The 18,861-nt window shown below is 37.0% G+C and overlaps 1 protein-coding gene across 4 annotated transcripts in view; it reads left to right on the forward strand.

Annotated features, from left to right (window-relative positions):
- Positions 1-18,861, forward strand: part of MTMR2 (myotubularin related protein 2) — a 116,258-nt gene that overhangs the window by 65,778 nt on the left and 31,619 nt on the right. For 3 of the 4 annotated variants that reach the window (XM_045483558.1, XM_045483559.1, XM_045483560.1), the window contains 4 exons: positions 4,417-4,511; positions 4,663-4,773; positions 8,135-8,236; positions 9,665-9,748. In XM_045483558.1, the coding sequence (XP_045339514.1) occupies positions 4,417-4,511; positions 4,663-4,773; positions 8,135-8,236; positions 9,665-9,748 (392 nt within the window). Of the gene's footprint in view, positions 1-412; positions 2,022-4,416; positions 4,512-4,662; positions 4,774-8,134; positions 8,237-9,664; positions 9,749-18,861 lie in introns of those variants that run through there. The other variant, XM_045483561.1, reaches the window with a different exon arrangement.

Consider the following 18,861-nt stretch of genomic DNA (forward strand, 5'->3'; position numbering starts at 1 on the left):
CCTGAGCTGTAGTTGGCCACCCAACTGACTGAGCCACCCAGGCGCTCCCTGTCGCGGAATTTTTTAAAGAAAGCTTCATTATTTTAAATGACTGCAGTAAGATATTGGCTTGCCTAGATAAAACATTGACTTGTCACTTTGTACAAGTAATTTTTCTCAAAACACGTTCTTTCTGCTTCCTTTATTTTTTCTACTCTGAATAAACTTAGGCTGAGTTTTGGATGAAAATATCTCATCTCCATTGCAAAGCAAACCTTTTGCCTATGGCTGCTTTTCTTTTGCATCCTAAAGAACTAAGCCTTAACGTATTGTATGGACTGGAAACAAGCATTTAATTTTGTTTTGTTTTGTGTTTTGGTACTCAGGCTTTTACTTTATTACATGTGTGTGGTAAACTACAAAATACCATTGCTCCTGAAATAAGAAGTAATTAATTAAGAGAATAAAGTAAATGGTTTCCTAGCCAATGAAACACCACCTTTCATTTTATTATCAATTATAATTTTTAAAAGGACTTAATAAATGCTTAATTTATCCTGGCGAGGTGTCATTCCCTCATGTAAAAATAAGAAAGTCAAAAGGCTTGCCTACCGTACATTTAGTTCCTTCGCTCTTGCAACATACATGTTTCTTTTTGCTTTTAACTCTTGATTGAATACCTCCCCAGTTTCTTTTTTGCTCCCTGCTCAGCCTCGTGTATGCCCTAAGTTCTTGTTCTGCTGAGCTACTAAGTTAGTATTCTATGTTATCAGCATTGGACATTACATAATAAGAATGGTTATCATTATTCAATGCCCACTGTCTCATGTAAGCGTCCTCACATCTTTTGAGAAAGACGTTAATCCCATTTTGTAGATGAGGAAACTAAGGCATAGGGAGATTACATAGCTAGTAATGTTACAGCTAGTCTTATGACTGACAGTGTTTTGCTCTTCTGAGCCTGAAGTACATGCTATTTCCACTGTGATAAATAACCTTATCAAAGACTCTGAAGTTACCACTCCAACTCTCGTTGGCTTCTGTTCCTTTAAATAGCGATACTCCTTTAGCACCTTGATCTGTTTCCCTTTTTCCTCTTACCTGCTCTTTTTGGTTGACCATATCTAAATTAGTAGCTCTACCTACCATATATTTACTGATGACTCTAAAATGTGTTGTTTTTAGTGTGAACTTCTCTCCTAACGCATATAAACAAATGCCTGTGTCCTATATACATGCCCTTGGATATCGTGTAGATGTCCGTTATACCCAGCATCTCCCAAACTGAAATCATCACCTTTATTCCTAAATTTACTCCTTTTCTTTTCTTCTCTCCCTCTGTTAGTACTAACACCGTTGTCCATTAACTCAAAGCAGAAATCTCAATATATCATCCTAGACTACTACTTTTTTTTCTGAACTCTGACATCCAGTGAGATCCAGAGGACTCAATCTCTAAGAATTTCTTGAATTTCTCTTTTTCTCTCAACTGTCCTGAGTCATTGATGTCATATGTGTGTATATTGAATTTCAGGTACCTTTGAGAAACTTCAAGTGAAGGTATTAAGTGGAGATACCTTAGGAGCTTAAGAGAGAGTTCAGGACTGGAAGTCCAGATTTGAATCATCAGAACATAGATATCCATTCAAAGTGAGAGGAGGAAATTAACCTTTGGAACATATAGTGAGGAGGGAGCCAAGAACATGGCTTTAGTAAACAGTTTACAATACTTGGTAGAAGAGGAACCCAGGAGGGAACTTGCAGAGTGAAGAGTGCGTGATACAGTGTATCACTGTAGAGAGAGCCAGACTGTATATTTACCTTTTTCCCCAAAAGTACTTTCCTTCTCCACTTCTGTATCTTGGGTTCGGTTCTTCCTCTGCATTGAGCGCCCTCTCTCTCTCTCTACCCACCTAAAGGATACCTGTCACTGGGGCACAACTCACATGCCGATGTTCCTGGAACATGTTTTCCATGTTCGATGTTTCAGTGTTTTCTGATCCTCCAGCTGGATGGATTTCCCCTTCAGTGTATTACTTAGAGTATGTTTGTGTGCCTCTCTTTCTGTACAGATTGTATGCTCTCATATATTATATTTGTGTATATTTTATATCCTTATAATATGTATTCTCAAGGTCACTTTAGCTCACCTCACAGAAACTATTATGGGTCTTTCCTCTGTGAACTCGGTGAAAATTTGAGAAGGTTGGTAAATCTAATCTCTCAGTACGACTAGGTGGTATTAGTGTTGCAAAATTCAGAGGAATACCTAATCTATTAAATATTCTGATTCAAAATAATCTATGTAGACTTATGTGAAAAATTTATGTTTAATATAAAGTGTAAGGCTAGAGTAACCTAGAATATGTTAATCCATGTAGATAAGGCATTTGATTTTTAGTTGGTCTAATATAAATCTGCAGTTTAATTTTTTAAAAGTTAGAGTAGTGTTAGGAACATCACCTGAATGCTTTAAGGAGGTAACAGTATCAGAGTATTGTGGCCTGGGTGTATCAGGAGTAGAGATAACTCCAGACTACAACCTTTCAACCTTTAACACAGGAGTCAGATTACGCTATATTAGTGGTTTAGCTTTGCATGACGTGATGGAAAGAGATTCGAATTTGTAGTCAGAGGAACCGCATTCAAGTCTTAATCTTAGTTACTAGTTCTGAAACGTTAGGCTATTCTCTGAGCCCTGGTACTCTCATCTAAACTTTGTAAGTGTAATTATAGGTCTTATATGCAAGGTTTATTAGGAAGGTTAAAGGAAGTACACAGGTGAAAAATACTTTATAAACTATGCAGTGCTAAGCCATCCATGCTGGTTGTTACTATTGTCATTTTCTCTGGAATGGTTCCTGGTCATAATCTCTCATCTACTTGGTACAGACCCTGATAGGCATAAATTCTCTCTTCATTGTGACTTAGCTGCCACCAGCCTGAGGAGGAGCAATAAAGTGGGCAGAACGAAGCAGAACCTAATGACTGATGATAATAGTAACATAGATAGAAACGCTTTGTGTATGTATACGGCTTACAATTTTGGAAGTACTTTCATGAATTTATGCATGATTTTAGAATAAAGGGTAAGGTGTAACAAAAACATTGGACATATCTTGCAGTAGCATATAGAATAATGAGATTGATTTTCTTGTGTGAGTAAAGAAACTGGGTCTGGAAAGAATCCAGAAATGTTTTAGTAGCACTGAGTAAAGCTTTTCTCATTGAGGTAAAAATTTATAAGGGCAAGAAAATGTATGGAAGGCAAGTTTATGTATCTTTCCTTAATGATGGGTTTATTTAATTTTAAAAGCTTCCCTCTAAATGAAGCATGCATTGGAAACAGTGATATAAAAAATGTAGCTCATACTTGAACATTCCCAAGGGAACTATTTTGAAGGTTAGAAATGTTTGTTGTAAGGTCAGTCTCATTTCAGATTCCATACAAAGCATTCAGTCCTCCAAAGTGGTGAGTAAAAAGCCAAGTCAGGAAGTTGCAATACCATATTAATAACGTATTTTATGTCCCTAAGTTCTCCCAGAAGCCCCTTGGACAATTCTTAGCAATTTGTTGCTGTTGCTTGTGCCTTACTTTCTTGGAGTGATGAAGATATTCCTCTGTTTGCTCATTTGCTGCTATAATGACATCACAGGGATTTATGAATATTTTAAGATGTAAAAAAGCTCATAGTGGGCATTATGAACTCTACCATATTAAATATTATTTTGAGCTAGTGGTAGCTGAGTTATCCTGCTTCATTAATGGATGTTTAAAAAAGCATAATGCTGTGTAGATTCATCGTTAATCATGTAATAGAACAATGCTTGTGATTATTTCTCTACAAAGTTTGACATCAGTAGCTTGGTCAGAAATACAACGTCCTCTTATTCTGTTATTTTTCTAAGAAATTATATTTCGAATACATTGCATTTCTCCTACAGTATTTTCCCTGTAAACATAATCATGTCAGGAGTTTCTGGTATTCGATCTTCCAGATGTATTTTCGGAGGGATGTTGATAAATTAGACTGACCAGAAGCCCAGCAGATTGGGGAGGTGATCTAGAAACTATAAGATGACTGGTGTCTGTGGCCTGAGACATTTCCATTTGTTAACCACACCTTCACCCTTCAGCCACGACTCCAACTCCCACACAGAACTTTATCCAGCGGGGAGCTAGCCTGCTCTTCTGTCTAAGGGCAAGTGTTTTCTCTGCCTCTTCAGTCCTTCCCACTTACTCTGCATCCCTTCCCCAGATTGCTATCCGGTCGGAAGCTTGGATTTGACCTCTGAGTTCTGTTTGAGTCACTGATTCTGTGATTTTTGAGCCCAGGTTAGAATAGCAATAAGAATTATTTTACTTGTGAAAAGATGAGAGCGCAGTTTTTAAAAGTGCACAATGTATGGTAAACTGTGGACTCTTTGCTTTTGCAGCCAAAGATGTGACTTATATATGTCCATTCACTGGTGCTGTACGAGGAACTCTGACTGTCACGAATTACAGGTTATATTTTAAAAGCATGGAACGGGTAAGACTGGTGGGACTAGATTTTTTACATGTACTTCTGTGTGTGGTTTGTAGTTTTGTCCATTTTTGATCATTTTTAGTTAAAGCATTTCTAATTACGATCATTATATCAATTGTTCCATTTTAATTGCTGTTTTCTTTCCTTCCTTTAGGATCCCCCATTTGTTTTAGATGCCTCTCTTGGTGTGATAAGTAGAGTAGAAAAAATTGGTGGTGCTTCTAGTCGAGGTGAAAATTCTTATGGACTAGAGACTGTGTGTAAGGTAAATGTTATAATATTTGTGCAATTTTTATTTGGTTTGAAAAGCTTTCTATTAAATAGAACCTGTGTGTAGAAACTGGTTTCCAAACTGTCAAATAGATTTCATACTGAAACATCATTCTAGAAGACAAAAACAACAATTAGGAGTAATAAAAGGTAGTCTCTCATGAATTAGGCTTGAATTCTTTTGGACCCAATACAAGTGACTTTGACATTGATTATTTCATGTTGAGCCTCAAAAAATCCTGAAGTAGGGATGATAGAAATGATTACCTTTAATTTACAGAAGCCTAGGGGTGAGCCTTCGTACTGGAAGAGCCAGCTCTGATGTATTCGTCATCACCTGTCGTTCCAGTCTCACAGTTTTTCTGCTTCTGAAAAAATGGTGTGAAAAACTTGACATTATAGACCTTCTCTATTTTCTTTTTTTTTTAATTTTTTTTTTCAACGTTTATTATTTATTTTTGGGACAGAGAGAGACAGAGCATGAACGGGGGAGGGGCAGAGAGAGAGGGAGACACAGAATCGGAAACAGGCTCCAGGCTCTGAGCCATCAGCCCAGAGCCCGACGCGGGGCTCGAACTCACGGACCGCGAGATCGTGACCTGGCTGAAGTCGGACGCTTAACCGACTGCCTCACCCAGGCGCCCCAATTTCTTATCTAACTCCTATCCTTTTTTCTCCTCGTGGTTGGCTCTGTTTTATTTTCGTCCCCGTATTTTCCTTTGCCATTTTCTCTAACTCAGAGCATTTACCTATCATATTTATCTTTAAAAAAAAATTTAATTCCAGTGTTGTTAACAAACAGTGTTGTATTTGTTTCAGGTGGACAATACAGTGATGTAGCAGTTCCATATTTTACTCAGTGCTCATCATAAGTGTACTCTTAATCCCCTTCACCTGTTTTACACCCCCACCACCCCCTTTCTGGTAACCAGGAGTTTGTTCTCCATAATTAAGAGCCTGTTTTTTGGTTTGTTTCTCTCTCTCTATTTTTTTTTTTTTTGTTCATTTATTTTGTTTCTTAAATTCCATATATGAGTGAAATCATATGGTGTTTCTTTTAGCATTATACTCTCTGGATCCATCCAGGTTGTTGCAAATGGCAAGATTGCATTCATTTTTAACACTGAATAATATATACATGCACACATACACACACACACACAACTCATCTTCTTTATCCATTCATCTACCAGTGGACACTTGGGCTGCTTCTGTGGTTTAGCTATTGTACAAAATGCTGCAGTAAACATAGGGGTGCATGTGCATTTGAACTAGTGTTTTTGTATTCTTTGGGTAAACACTCAGTAATACGATTATGATCTGAGGGTAGTTCTAGTTTTAATTTTTTGAGGAGCCTTCACACTGTCTTCACTGTGGCTGCACCAGTTTGCATTCCCACCAACAGTGCATGAGGGTTCCTTTTTCTCTGCATCCTCGTCAACACTTATTTCTTGAGTTTTTGATTTTAGTCATTCTGACAGGTGTGAGGTGATATCTCATTTTGGTTTTGATTTGCATTTCCCTGATGATGTCTAACTTGTATTTTTTAAATGCATTGATATTTGAATGAAACTTAGACTTTTAGATTTTCACCGTTCCGTTCAGTCATAGATCTTTCATATCAGGTGCCACTTCTTTGGTTGCTGTTCTCAATGTGGTCTAATTAATACCTGTGCGCATGTCAATTCTAGATCACCTTAATTTTTCTTTGGTTCTTCTGCCAGTGCCAAGAGTAAAAGCAAGTTCCTTTCTTATGCTACTCTTAGAAGTTTTGTGTATCTAGTAATAAAAGTAGTGACTTAATAATTATTTTTATGCTTTTCCACTGTTTTTTTTTTAATTTAACGTTTATTTATTATTGAGAGACAGAGAGACACAGAGCGTGAGCAGGGGAGGGGTAGAGAGAGGGGGAGACACAGAATCTGAAGTAGGCTCCAGGTTCTGAGCTGCCAACACAGAGCCCCACGTGGGGCTTGAACTCACCAACTGTGAGATCATGACCTGAGCCGAAGTCAGCCACTTAACCGACTGAGCCACCCAGGCGCCCCAATGCTTTTCTACTGTAGTCAGAAGGGATCTAAGAGTGCAGTAGCTTTCAACCATGTGTCAGGCATGTTTAGCTTTCAACCATGTGTCAGGCACGTTGTCTCCTGGTCACTTTTCTGTAATCTAACAGTAAATAGAGTAAATTTGTAGGCTCCCTGCTGTGGTACTTTTAGATAGCTGTGTGGTTGACAGAGTGATTCTGAATATCTCTACTAGTGGTAAAGATTTTTACTGAAGAAAAACAAGGTATCAGCTTAGATTTCCATACATGTTTGTTTCATAATATGGTAGAACTAGCATCCTAGTTGTGGGTCAGATTTCTAATAAAATGTTCTACTCATTCATGTACTGCAAGTGCATTGTAGTGTAGTCTCTGTATTCAGTTTTACAGGATTGGGTATAGTTTGAATTCTGCCTAGATTATAAAATACCTATATAAAATGGGTTGTTTGAAAGTATTCTTAATCCCCAAGTTTTTCTTAGTGCAGTTAAGATGCCAGTAAACCAGAACATGAATATCTGTGTTCAGCCCGAGCACAGAAAATTGCTTGAGGACAAATAACAGAAACGGGAGCCTCCTTGGTCTTTAGATCTGACTCTAGAGCCCGCATAATATCAACCAAACAATTGAGAATTCACCTGTTAGGAGATGGTTAAAGAACTTGGACATGGAGTAGACAAGGAGATTTAGGCAGAGTTTGATTCTATCAGTCTAATAGCAGGAAGCTTACAAAGATCCAATGAAAATGAGTCCTGGGAAGGGGTCATAAATAGGAAAGTCATCACTAGGCATAATGGGAATGAAGATACTTATGAAATATAACAAGAGCTAATCAGGTTTTTAATAGGGAAATTGATGACAAAATGGGTTTTCACAGGGGAAGGACATACGTGAGCTGTGTATCAGTCATAGTAAATTTCAGATATAATATCTTTTATCTCTAGTGCCTGTATCAGATGCTGTCTCCTTTACTGGCTTATCTTGAGTAAATACACAGAAATAAAATTTCTGTCCTCTGAATAAAATGAAAGATATATAAGAACATTATGGAAAGTTATAAACATTATTAAAGAACTTTAAATAAATAGATGAGTAGGCACAATAGCCTGGAAATTAGAGTACCTTGTGGTTTTGAATATTTCTTTCAATAAGGCATTGTGATTTCCCTGTCTCCAGGAGCTCTTGTCCTATTTTTGTATCCCACATTCACAGGTCTTAACATTTTACAAGATAGTTCCCAGTTACCTTATGTGTTTGTTCAATAAAAGGTGAACAATTACAGATGACTTGGATCCTAAATCTTTTCTAGGATATTCGGAACTTACGGTTCGCTCATAAACCTGAAGGGCGGACAAGAAGATCTATATTTGAGAATCTAATGAAATATGCATTTCCTGTCTCTAATAACCTGGTAAGGTGTTTTTTTTTTTCTTTATCTTAGAAAAGTGTGTATTATAATTTTTGGAGTACTATAAAGAAACTTGTCTAAGCTACCTAGAAACTACATTTACGATCCTACTTTGCCATTAAACCACATGCATAATTTAGGTTTAACCTAATCTCTTGGAATAGTTCTTTTTTGGTATGAAATGAGGAAGCTGGACTAGCTGATTTCTGAGGTCAGTGTCTGCCCACTGACATTCTGTAATTATATGATCTTTCTATCCAGGGCATTCCCATGATGAAAAGCTGTCTGTGGTCTTCATTAGGATTTGAAATCTTTTTGTTTGTTTGTTTTTGTTTTTTGTATTTTTTTTGTTTTTGTTTTTATTTTTGTTTTTTGGTTTGTTTGTTTATTTTGAGGGATGGAGAAGGGCAGAGAGAGAGAGAGTCCCAAGCAGGCTCTGCACTGTCAACACAGAGCTCAATACGGGGCTCGATCTCACACACTGTGAGATCATAATCTCAGCCAAAATCAGGTAGTCGGACGCTTGACCGACTGAGCCACCTAGGCGTCCCTGAAATCTTTTTTAATTAGGAGATGAGAGTTAAGTGTACCAATTTTAGGAGGAAAGGGTGGACAAATACTTAGCTGAGCTCTTGCTATCTGCTAGTCATGATGTTAGGCTTCCTCATCTATGTTACATAACCCAGCTTCCATGGTGGGTGTAGCCCTAGGGTGGGTGGCAAATATTATTTATCCCTATTTTGGAGTTGAAGCCAGGAACAGGTAGGCAGTTACCTCAAGGGCACAGCTAGTAGGGAGTAAAATTGGAATCACTACTGGTCTTTTGAGTCTCCTTTGAATGTTTTTCATCATAGTTGTTTCTGTCATTCTGTCTATTTAAATGATAAGTTTTCTTTTTGGTATACCGATTGTATGCCAAGAAATAATACGTTCAGTATGTTTTAGAAAATGTAGCATCAACTTTGGCTGCCTAACTGCTGACATCTGGGATGTCAAACCGATTAATTATATCAGAAGATGTCTTTTGTTATGTAAAGTCTTTCATTATTTAGAAGAAAACCTAAGCAGCTGATATCTGAAGGAAATATGGTGATATGTTAGCATTTGATAAATCTTGGTGGTGGGCCTCTGTGCTTTTCTATATGTTTGAAAAATATGAAAAAAAACCAATATATTTTCAAAATTATAAAACAAGAGCTAAAACAGCAATATGAAATAGGACACCAATACAAAACATCCTTACAGATGAGTAAATGAAAATTTTGGGTATGATAAGGATATATTTCTGATTATCTCCTTAAATGTCTTTTTTCAAAACATCCTTACAGATGAGTAAATGAAAATTTTGGGTATGATAAGGATATATTTCTGATTATCTCCTTAAATGTCTTTTTTTTTTTTTAGCTATTAACTCTGTTTACTGTTTTGTAGCCTCTTTTTGCTTTTGAATACAAAGAAGTGTTCCCTGAAAATGGGTGGAAGCTATATGACTCTCTTTTAGAGTATAGAAGGCAGGTATGTACTTTTTTTCTTTCAATTTTAATGTTATGGATTATTTTCATTACAACACAAAGCTTAAAGGTAGACATAAACAGCTTTATGTAAGTTGTATGGGTTTTACTGTTGTTCTTTCAATGAAGCCTAATCCTGATTTCTTGTCTGCTTTCAGTTTCTTTAAACTGGGTTGAGACAGTGCCAAACTCTGTTTGAGACAGAGAGCTTTTAGAAATCTTTGTCTACCTAAGAGCTTACAAGTAAATCAGCTTGTTTAAAAAATGGTTAATAATGGTAAAAATTAAATGGTAAATATGTTTACATTTTGATATTCTTATATGCCATTCAACATTATTCACACATATTCTTCTCTTTTGGATATCCTATAACATAATTCTAAAAACTTTTATAGTAGTTCTCCTTACAGCTTAGCTCCCCATGAAATTTTAGAAGTTTTAGATCTTCATAGAGGACACACGTCTACATAAAATGTTAACAAATCAAATGTGATAGTATACCAAAGAGATAATACATCGTGACTAAGATGAGTTGGTTTAATATTAGAAAACCTGTTGGTGGGATTCACCACAGCAAGAGATGAAAGCAGAATTCAGTCTGGAAATGTCTGGAAATCTGCAGCACAGTCTATCATTCTCCCTCTTCTTTCTCGACCCACCACTTCCCAGAGCCCTTAAACTGACATTTAAACTCTCCCTACAATAGTCTTTATTTTTAACTTTGCCCGTGTTCACTGTGCTTTCTTGAGAATTTAAGTTCAGAGACATTGATTGTTTCTTTGGTAATCATTAGATCTGATACCCAGTTTTTCTAGAATTCAGATATGAAAATAAACTGATTTTGTCTTTAGATTTCAAACATTTCATTTGAATTATAAAGCTTCCAATTGACTGAAGTGTGTTTCACAAAGCAAGGAGAGTAAAAACCCGTCACACCATTAGAGAACTAAAGATACCCAGTGGTTTGAAGCGCAGTTTGTTGCTCAGTAGCATGTGGCCAGTAAAATCGAGAATTTCTTATTCAGTTATAAAGCCAGCAGCTTGGCAAAGTATGAAGCAGAATACACAATCAATGGATCAATTAAAAATCAAGAGTCTACAAGTAACATTGCAAGATATTTGCCACTTCAAAAAGTCAGTGTCAGAACTGGGTCGGAAAGCAACCAGAAAATCCAACCAATGTCCTTGGAATGGTCAAAATGAGGAATATTCTGTGGGGATCTGGGCAGAAATTGCCATCTGTTCTAGTAGCATTCAACATAGAACTTTGGAAAGCAGGTGGGAGACCTGTGGCTACAGAAAAGAAATGTTATTAACAGAAAAAAATAAGTTAAAGAGTAAATGAACAGTTATACCCTAATTATAAGATTAGGAAGTGTGGCAGTCAGAATAGAGTCTCTACATTAAATGATATAGATGCTTTATGATCTTTGACTTACTGGGTGAATTTTTGACTTTTTTTTTTCTTAAAGAGTTAGATACTTTGTCTCTGAGTCAACTAAGCCAAATCATACTATAAATAACACTGCATTTTTTGTAGTTAGAAGATTCAGGTTTTGGGGTTTATTTTGGTGTATATTAAGTTTATGATAGGAGAAAATGAAAATAATACTTTAATAGAAACCTTAAGACTAAAGATGAAACATCAGAGTATTCCTTTTTTTTTTTTTTTAATTTTTTTTTTTTCAACGTTTATTCATTTTTGGGACAGGGAGAGACAGAGCATGAACAGGGGAGGGGAAGAGAGAGAGGGAGACACAGAATCGGAAACAGGCTCCAGGCTCTGAGCCATCAGCCCAGAGCCTGATGCGGGGCTCGAACTCACGGACCGCAAGATCGTGACCTGGCTGAAGTTGGACGCTTAACCGACTGCGCCACCCAGGCGCCCCGAGAGTATTCCTTTTCAATTAAAAAAGATTTAAAGTGGTAACCCTTACACCCTGCATAGAATTCAAAAGTACAAAAGGGTCTATTGAAAGGTAGGTTTCCCTTCCAGGACAGCCTTGTCCCTCAGCCACCCCAGCTCCTCTCCCGTTAGGAAATAAAGTTACTGGTTGCCTGTGTATTCTCTCAGAGATCTTATGCCTGCAAACCTGAGTATATGTGTGCATTATTTTTTTAAGCAGATAACAGCTTACTGTGCACACTGTTCTGTACCTTTCTTTTTCACTTAATATGTTTTGGAGATCATACCATCTCAGAACACACAGACCTCCCTCTTCTTTTTTTCTTTCACGTTGAGGTATAATTCATATTCCATAAAATTTACCACTTTAAAGTGTACAGTCCACTGTTTTTTAAACTTGTTTTTTAATATTTATTTATTTATTTATTTATTTATTTATTTATTTATTTATTTATTTTAGAGAAAGAATGTGAGCAGGGGAGGGACAGAGAGAGAGGGAGACACAAAATCCGAAAGCAGGCTCCAGGCTCTGAGCTGTCAGCACAGAGCCTGATGCGGGGCTTGAACTCACAAACCACGAAACCATGACTGAGCCGAAATCAAGAGAGAGTCAGACGCTTAACCGACTGAGCCACCCAGGCGTCTCTCCGTTGGTTTTTAGCATATGCCCAGAGGTGTACAACTATTACCACGAAATCCAGAGCATTTAGAAGACTGAGTTTGAATCCTATCTCTCTAGCTCTTACTTTGCCCTCACTCTTAGGTATGTGCTCTTGAATGAGTCATTCATGTCAGAGTGCTTTTATTTTTTACTTGGTCATAGGAACTCATTTATAGGAATGTCTGAAGGATTGTTAATATACAGGAAGATATTTTATGAATCAAAGAAATCTATTCAAATTATTATTGTATTTATTACATTGTAAAGCTTTAAAAAAAGAAATCATGACTGCTTAGATTCATTGTGTGCAGCTGCTAAAACATGAAAGAAAAGCCACATTAATTCTGTAGACCTATACATTATAGTGCTAATCATACATTATTTTTTTTTTTTTAAATTTTTTTTTTTTTTTTTTTTCAACGTTTATTTATTTTTGGGACAGAGAGAGACAGAGCATGAACAGGGGAGGGTCAGAGAGAGAGGGAGACACAGAATCGGAAACAGGCTCCAGGCTCCGAGCCATCAGCCCAGAGCCCGACGCGGGGCTCAAACTCACGGACCGTGAGATCGTGACCTGGCTGAAGTCGGACGCTTAACCGACTGCGCCACCCAGGCGCCCCAATCATACATTATTTTTAATGGATAAACCTATTAACAACTGTTTAAACTTGTTACGTAAGAGGATGTTTCTTTAGTTTACTCTTTTTTTTTTTAAGTTTATTTATTTTGAGAGAGAGTGAGCATGAGCAGGGCAGGAGCAGAGAAAACAGGCAGGAGAGAGAGAATCCCAAGGAAGCTCTATGCTGTCAGTACAGAGCCTGATGTGGGGCTCAATCTCATGAATCAAGAGATCATGACCTGAGCCAAAATCAAGAGTTGGACACTTAACCACCTGAGCCAGCCAGGCACCCCTCTTTAATTTACTCTTTTAAAAAAAATATTTGTTATGCTAAGTGAAATAAGTCATACAGAGAAAGACAGATACCATATGTTTTCACTCTTATGTTGATCCTGAGAAACTTAACAGAAGACCATGGGGGAGGGGAAGGAAAAAAAAAAGGTTGGAGAGGGAGGGAGCCAAAACCATAAGAGACTCTTAAAAACTGAGAACAAACTGAGGGTTGATGGGAGGTGGGAGGGTGGGTGATGGGTATTAAGGAGGGCACCTGTTGGGATGAGCACTGAGTGTTGTATGGAAACCAATTTGACAATAAATTTTGTATAAATAAATACATAAATATTTATTTTTAAGAGAGAGAACACATGAACAGGGGAGGGGCAGAGAGAGGGAAACAGGATCTGAAGCAGGCTCTGCACTGACAGCAGACAGCCCGACGTGACTCGAATTAACAAACCAAGACATCATGACCTGAGCTGAAGTCGGATGCTTAACCAACTGAGCCACCCAGGAGCCCCAAATTTACTCTTTTTTTAGAAAGTTGTATTTACTTATTTTGAGAGAGACAGTGCGAATTGGGGACAGGGGAGAGAGAAGGAGAGAGAGAATCCTAAGCAGGCTCTACACTGCCAGTGCAGAGCCCAATGCAGGGCTCACACTCTTAAACTGCAAGATTATGACCTGAGCTGAAACCAAGAGTCAGACACTTAACTGACTGAGCCACCCAGGCCCCCCCTAATCTACTCTTGGTGCTTGTAGTGATTATACAGAGGAACCTTGAAATTTGTGGATAAGGTCAAGAAAAATCATCAGTTGCTAAAACAGTAGAAATCAGTATTAAATAAATGAACATGGGTCTTCTGCAGAAATATTCAATCATAGGGTAGATGTATTATTGCTTAACAAATTTGGAAGACATTCAAATCCAGTCAAGGAAAACAGAATTTATCCTCAGAACTGGAATATATATAACTAAGGAAAGCTATAATCCAGTTAATTTAGTTGTAACTTGATTCTGATAAATGGGAACATTAACTGAAGGGCAGTGATTTGCAAGGAGAGTATAAACATGTATGCCAAAATCAATACTTGTCGGTATGTCTTTAGTACTGTCTACAAAGAGTGTATGCTGACTAGCCAACGCCACTTTTTGGTTTGGAAGCGAATTCCTGTAGTGGAGATAGGTGTGTCAACTTATCTAAGAATGAGGAAGACTGTAGTCATAAATGTAATTAATGTAACATAAGTAATGTAAGTCAGTGGTTCAACCCCCACTCTGACAATTTCCTGAAGCATGTTACGTACTGGTAACAGTCGTTCTTCGTGGGAGTGGTTTTCTTTAAGGATGTGTGAAGGGATTGACAGATGGGAGTACCTACCTGGGTTGGGAGTGGTACATTAGGTGATGTATGCTTTTAGGTGATCCAACCCTCTTAGCTCTCAATCCATATTTTCTAAGAAAACTTCAAAAGCCAATTTTGCTTCTTATGAAGGCTTCCATTTGGTTCATTGATTTATCCGTTAATACATTCCTTCCTTCCTTCACTCATTCATCCATCCATTTATCAAATTTATACAGCACTACTATATACTAGTGGCTAAGTCTTTGAAACAGGAAGATACAATCCTGACTTGCAAAGAGCATATATTTAATGGAGGATTCAAAGAAGTAAACTAACAATTAGAGTACACAGTGATGAATACAGTGACTGATAAAGCAGGTACTCCAGTAAGAGAATATGAGGCCGTTTGGGAACTAAAAGTATTTGGTACAGGCTAGACTAGAGTTTGGAGGGGCAAGACATCAGTGTGGAGAAAGTGGGAGGATGAAGGCCTTTGCTAAGTCCCATAAAGGAATTTCTTTTACAGTTTTATTGAGAAACAATTGACATACATCACCATACAAATTTAAAGTGCACAGCATGATGGTTTGATTTACACATATTGTGGCATGATTACCAGAATAGGTTCAGCTAACATCCATCTTGTCACAATAGACAGAATAAAAAAAAAAGGAGAAAGAAAAAAGGGGAAAAATTTTTTTTTTCTTATGAGGAGAACGCATTGGATTTACTCAGCAACTTTCCTTGTATATCATACAGCAGTGTTAGCTGTAGTCGTCATGTTGTACATTACATCCGTAGTATTTATCTCCCTTGTAATGGAAGTTTTACCTTTTTACCACCTGACCACTTTCCTTTAGTTTCCCTTCCCCCACCCTGTGGCTCTGGAAACCACAAGTCTGTTCTCTTCTTCTGTCCTTTGCTATGAGTTTTTTTTTTTTTCTTTTTTAAAATATTCCACCTGTAAGGGAGATCATATAGTATTTATTTTTTTCTGTTTGACTTCTTTCACTTGGCATGATACCCTCAAGGTCCTTCCATGTTGTTACAAATGGTAAGATTTCCTTGCTTTTTATGGCTGGATAATATTCCATTGTATAAGTATACCACAGCTTCTTTACCCATTTATCCACCAGTAGACATTTAGGTTGTTTCCATGTCTTGGCTATTTTAAATAATGCTGCTATGAACATGGGGGTGCAGGTATCTTTTCAAGTTGCTGTTTTTGTTTCCTTTGGATATATTCCCAGAAGTGGAATTGCTGGATCCTATCATAGTTCTGTTTCTGATTTTTTGAGCATCATCCATACTGTTTTCCATAGTGGCTGAGGCACTTTACAATCCCACCAGTAGGGTTTTCTTTCTTCACGACACCAGCATTTGCTGTCTCGTGTTTTTGTTTTTGTTTTTGTTTTTCTGGGTAACAGCCACTCTGACAGATGTGAGGAGATATCTCATTGTAGCTTTAATTTGCATTTACCTAATGACTATATTGAGAATCTTTTTTTTATATCATAATCGGTTTTATTTATTTTTTTAATATATGAAATTTACTGTCAAATTGGTTTCCATACAACACCCAGTGCTCATCCCAAAAGATGCCCTCTTCAATACCCATCACCTACCCTCTCCTCCCTCCCACCCCCCATCAACCCTCAGTTTGTTCTCAGTTTTTAAGAGTCTCTTATGCTTTGGCTCTCTCCCACTCTAACCTCTTTTTTTTTTTTTTTTTTTTCCACGTATCTGTTGGCCTTGTATATATACGAAACATTTTTTTTTTTTTTTGAGTATAGTTGACGTACAGTGTTACATTAGTTTTAGGTGTACAATGTAGCGATTTGGTGTATTGCATGAGTTCTTTATATATTTTGGATATTAACCCCTTATCAGGTACACAGTTTACAAATATTTTTTCCCAAACTGTAGGTTGTCTTTTCACTTTGTTGATGATTTCTTTTGCTGTGCAGAAAATTTTTAGTTTGACGTAGTCCCTTTTGTTTTTTATTTGTTTCTTGTGCTTTTGGTGTCCTATCCAAAAAATTGTTGCTGAGACCCATGTCAAGGAACTCTCTATTCCTATATTTTCATGGTTTCAGGTATTACATTTAAGTCTAATCCATTTTGAGTTAATTTTGGTGAGTGATGTTATACATGGGTCCAGTTTCATTCTTTTACATGTGAATATCAAATTATCCTGGCACCATTGATTGAAGAGATTGTCCCTGCTCCATTGAGTTCTTTGCTCCCTTGTCAAATATTAGTTGACTATCTATGTGTGAGTTTATTTCTAGGCTCTTGATTCTGTTCCATTAGTTGTATTTGTCTGTTTTAATGTGAATCTGTTTTGATAACTGTGGCTTTATAGTATAGCTCAAAATCAGGAAGTGTAACAACTCTGGCTTTGTCCTTCTTTCTCAGGATTTCTTTGGCTATTCGGTGTCTTTTTTGGAGACACAAGCTACCTTCTCACTTATTTGCATCTTGGTTCAATTTTTTTTTTGTCAGTGTCTTGTAGTTTTCAGAGTAGAGATCTTTTACCTCCTTAAGTTAAATTTATTTCTAAGTATTTTATTGTTTTTGATGTTACTGTAAATGACATTGATTTGTTTATTGTTTTATCGGAAATTCGTTCTCATCGTATAGAAACACTTGATTTTTGTATATTAATTTTGTATCTTGCAACTTCACTGAATTTATTGATTAGATCTAACATTTCTGGTCTTGGGCTTTTCTCCTTTGAGGGATCTTTTTAAAATTGTCTATTTATTTTGAGAGAAAGTATATGAGCAGGGGTAGGAGCAGAGAGAGAGAGAGAGAGAGAAATCCCAAGGAGGCTCTGCACTGTTAGCACAGAGCCCCATGTAGGGCTCAAACTCACAAACTGTGAGATCATAACCTGAGCTGAAATCAAGAGTCGGACACTCAACCGACAGAGCCACCCAGGCACCCTTGCATTGAGAGATTTTTAACTACTGATTCAATCTCCTTACTAGTAATTGGTCTATTCAGAGCATCTGTTTCTTCTTGATTTAGTTTTGGTAAGTTGTCTAAGCATGTTTCCATTTCTTCTAGCGGTCCAGTTTGTTGGCAATTAGTTTCATAGTAACCTCTTACCATAATTTGAATTTCTGTGCTATCAGTTGTAATATCTCCTTTTTCATTTATAATTTGTTAATTTAGACCCTTTCTCTTTTTCCCTTAGTTAGTCTAAGAGTATAACTAAGATATAGACTTAGGTTGTTAATTTGGGATCTTTCTTACTTTTTAAGGTAGGCATTTATTGCTATGAACTTCTCTTTTAGAAGTGTTTTTGCTACATCCAGCAAGTTCTGGTGTATTGTGTTTGTTTTTGTTTGTCTCAATAAACTTTATTTCCCCTTTAATTTGTTCCCTGACCCATTGGTTGTCCAGGAGAATGTTGCTTAATTTTTTCATGTTTGTGAAGTTTTCAGTTTTCCTTTTGTTACTGATTTCTAGTTTTAGGACACTGTGGTCAGAGAAGATACCTGGTATGATTTTATTAGTCTTATTGATTTTGCTAAGACATGTTTTGTGACCTAACATGTGGTCTATAGTAGAAAGTGTTCTGTGTGCACTTCAGAGGATGTGTATGCTGCTGTTGTTGGATAGAGTGTTCTGTGTATACCTGTTAGGTCCACTTTGACCATAGTGTTGTTTATATCCACTGATTCCTTATTGATTTTTCTGTCTAGGTGATCTATCCATTGTTGACAATGGGGTATTGACATCCCCAACTATTACCATACTACTGTTTATTTCTCCTTTGCTCTGTTAGTTTTTGCTTTATACATGTAGGATTTACTTTATACATTTAGGAGCTCCAAAGTTGAATGCGTAAATATTTACAGTTGTTTTATCTTCTTGATGTATTGTCCCTTTGCTCAGTATACCAAGACTTTTTTTTCCTTTTTACTATTGTTAGTTTAAAGTCTATTTTGCCTGTGTGGTCACCCTGCTTTTTACTTTTTTTTTTTTTTTTTTTTTTTTTTTTAAGTAGGCTTCACACCCAGTGTGGGGCTTGAACTCACAACGCTGAGATCAAGAGTCCCGATGCTTAACTGACTGAGCCAACCAGGGTCCCCACCCCTGCTTTTTTTTTTTTTTTTTTTTTTTTAATCATTTGCGTGCAATGTCTTTTTCCATCTTTTCATTCCCAGTCTGTGTGAGTCTTTGAGACTAAAGTGAGTCTCTTATAGGCAGCTGAATTCTAGGGCTGGCACAACTCCTCATTTGAGGATCTAAATTAGGGAGTTTTGTACCCTGCTGAGTTCCCTAGTCAGAGTGTACA

This window comes from Leopardus geoffroyi, chromosome D1, assembly GCF_018350155.1.
Source record: "Leopardus geoffroyi isolate Oge1 chromosome D1, O.geoffroyi_Oge1_pat1.0, whole genome shotgun sequence".
Lineage (NCBI taxonomy): Eukaryota > Metazoa > Chordata > Mammalia > Carnivora > Felidae > Leopardus > Leopardus geoffroyi.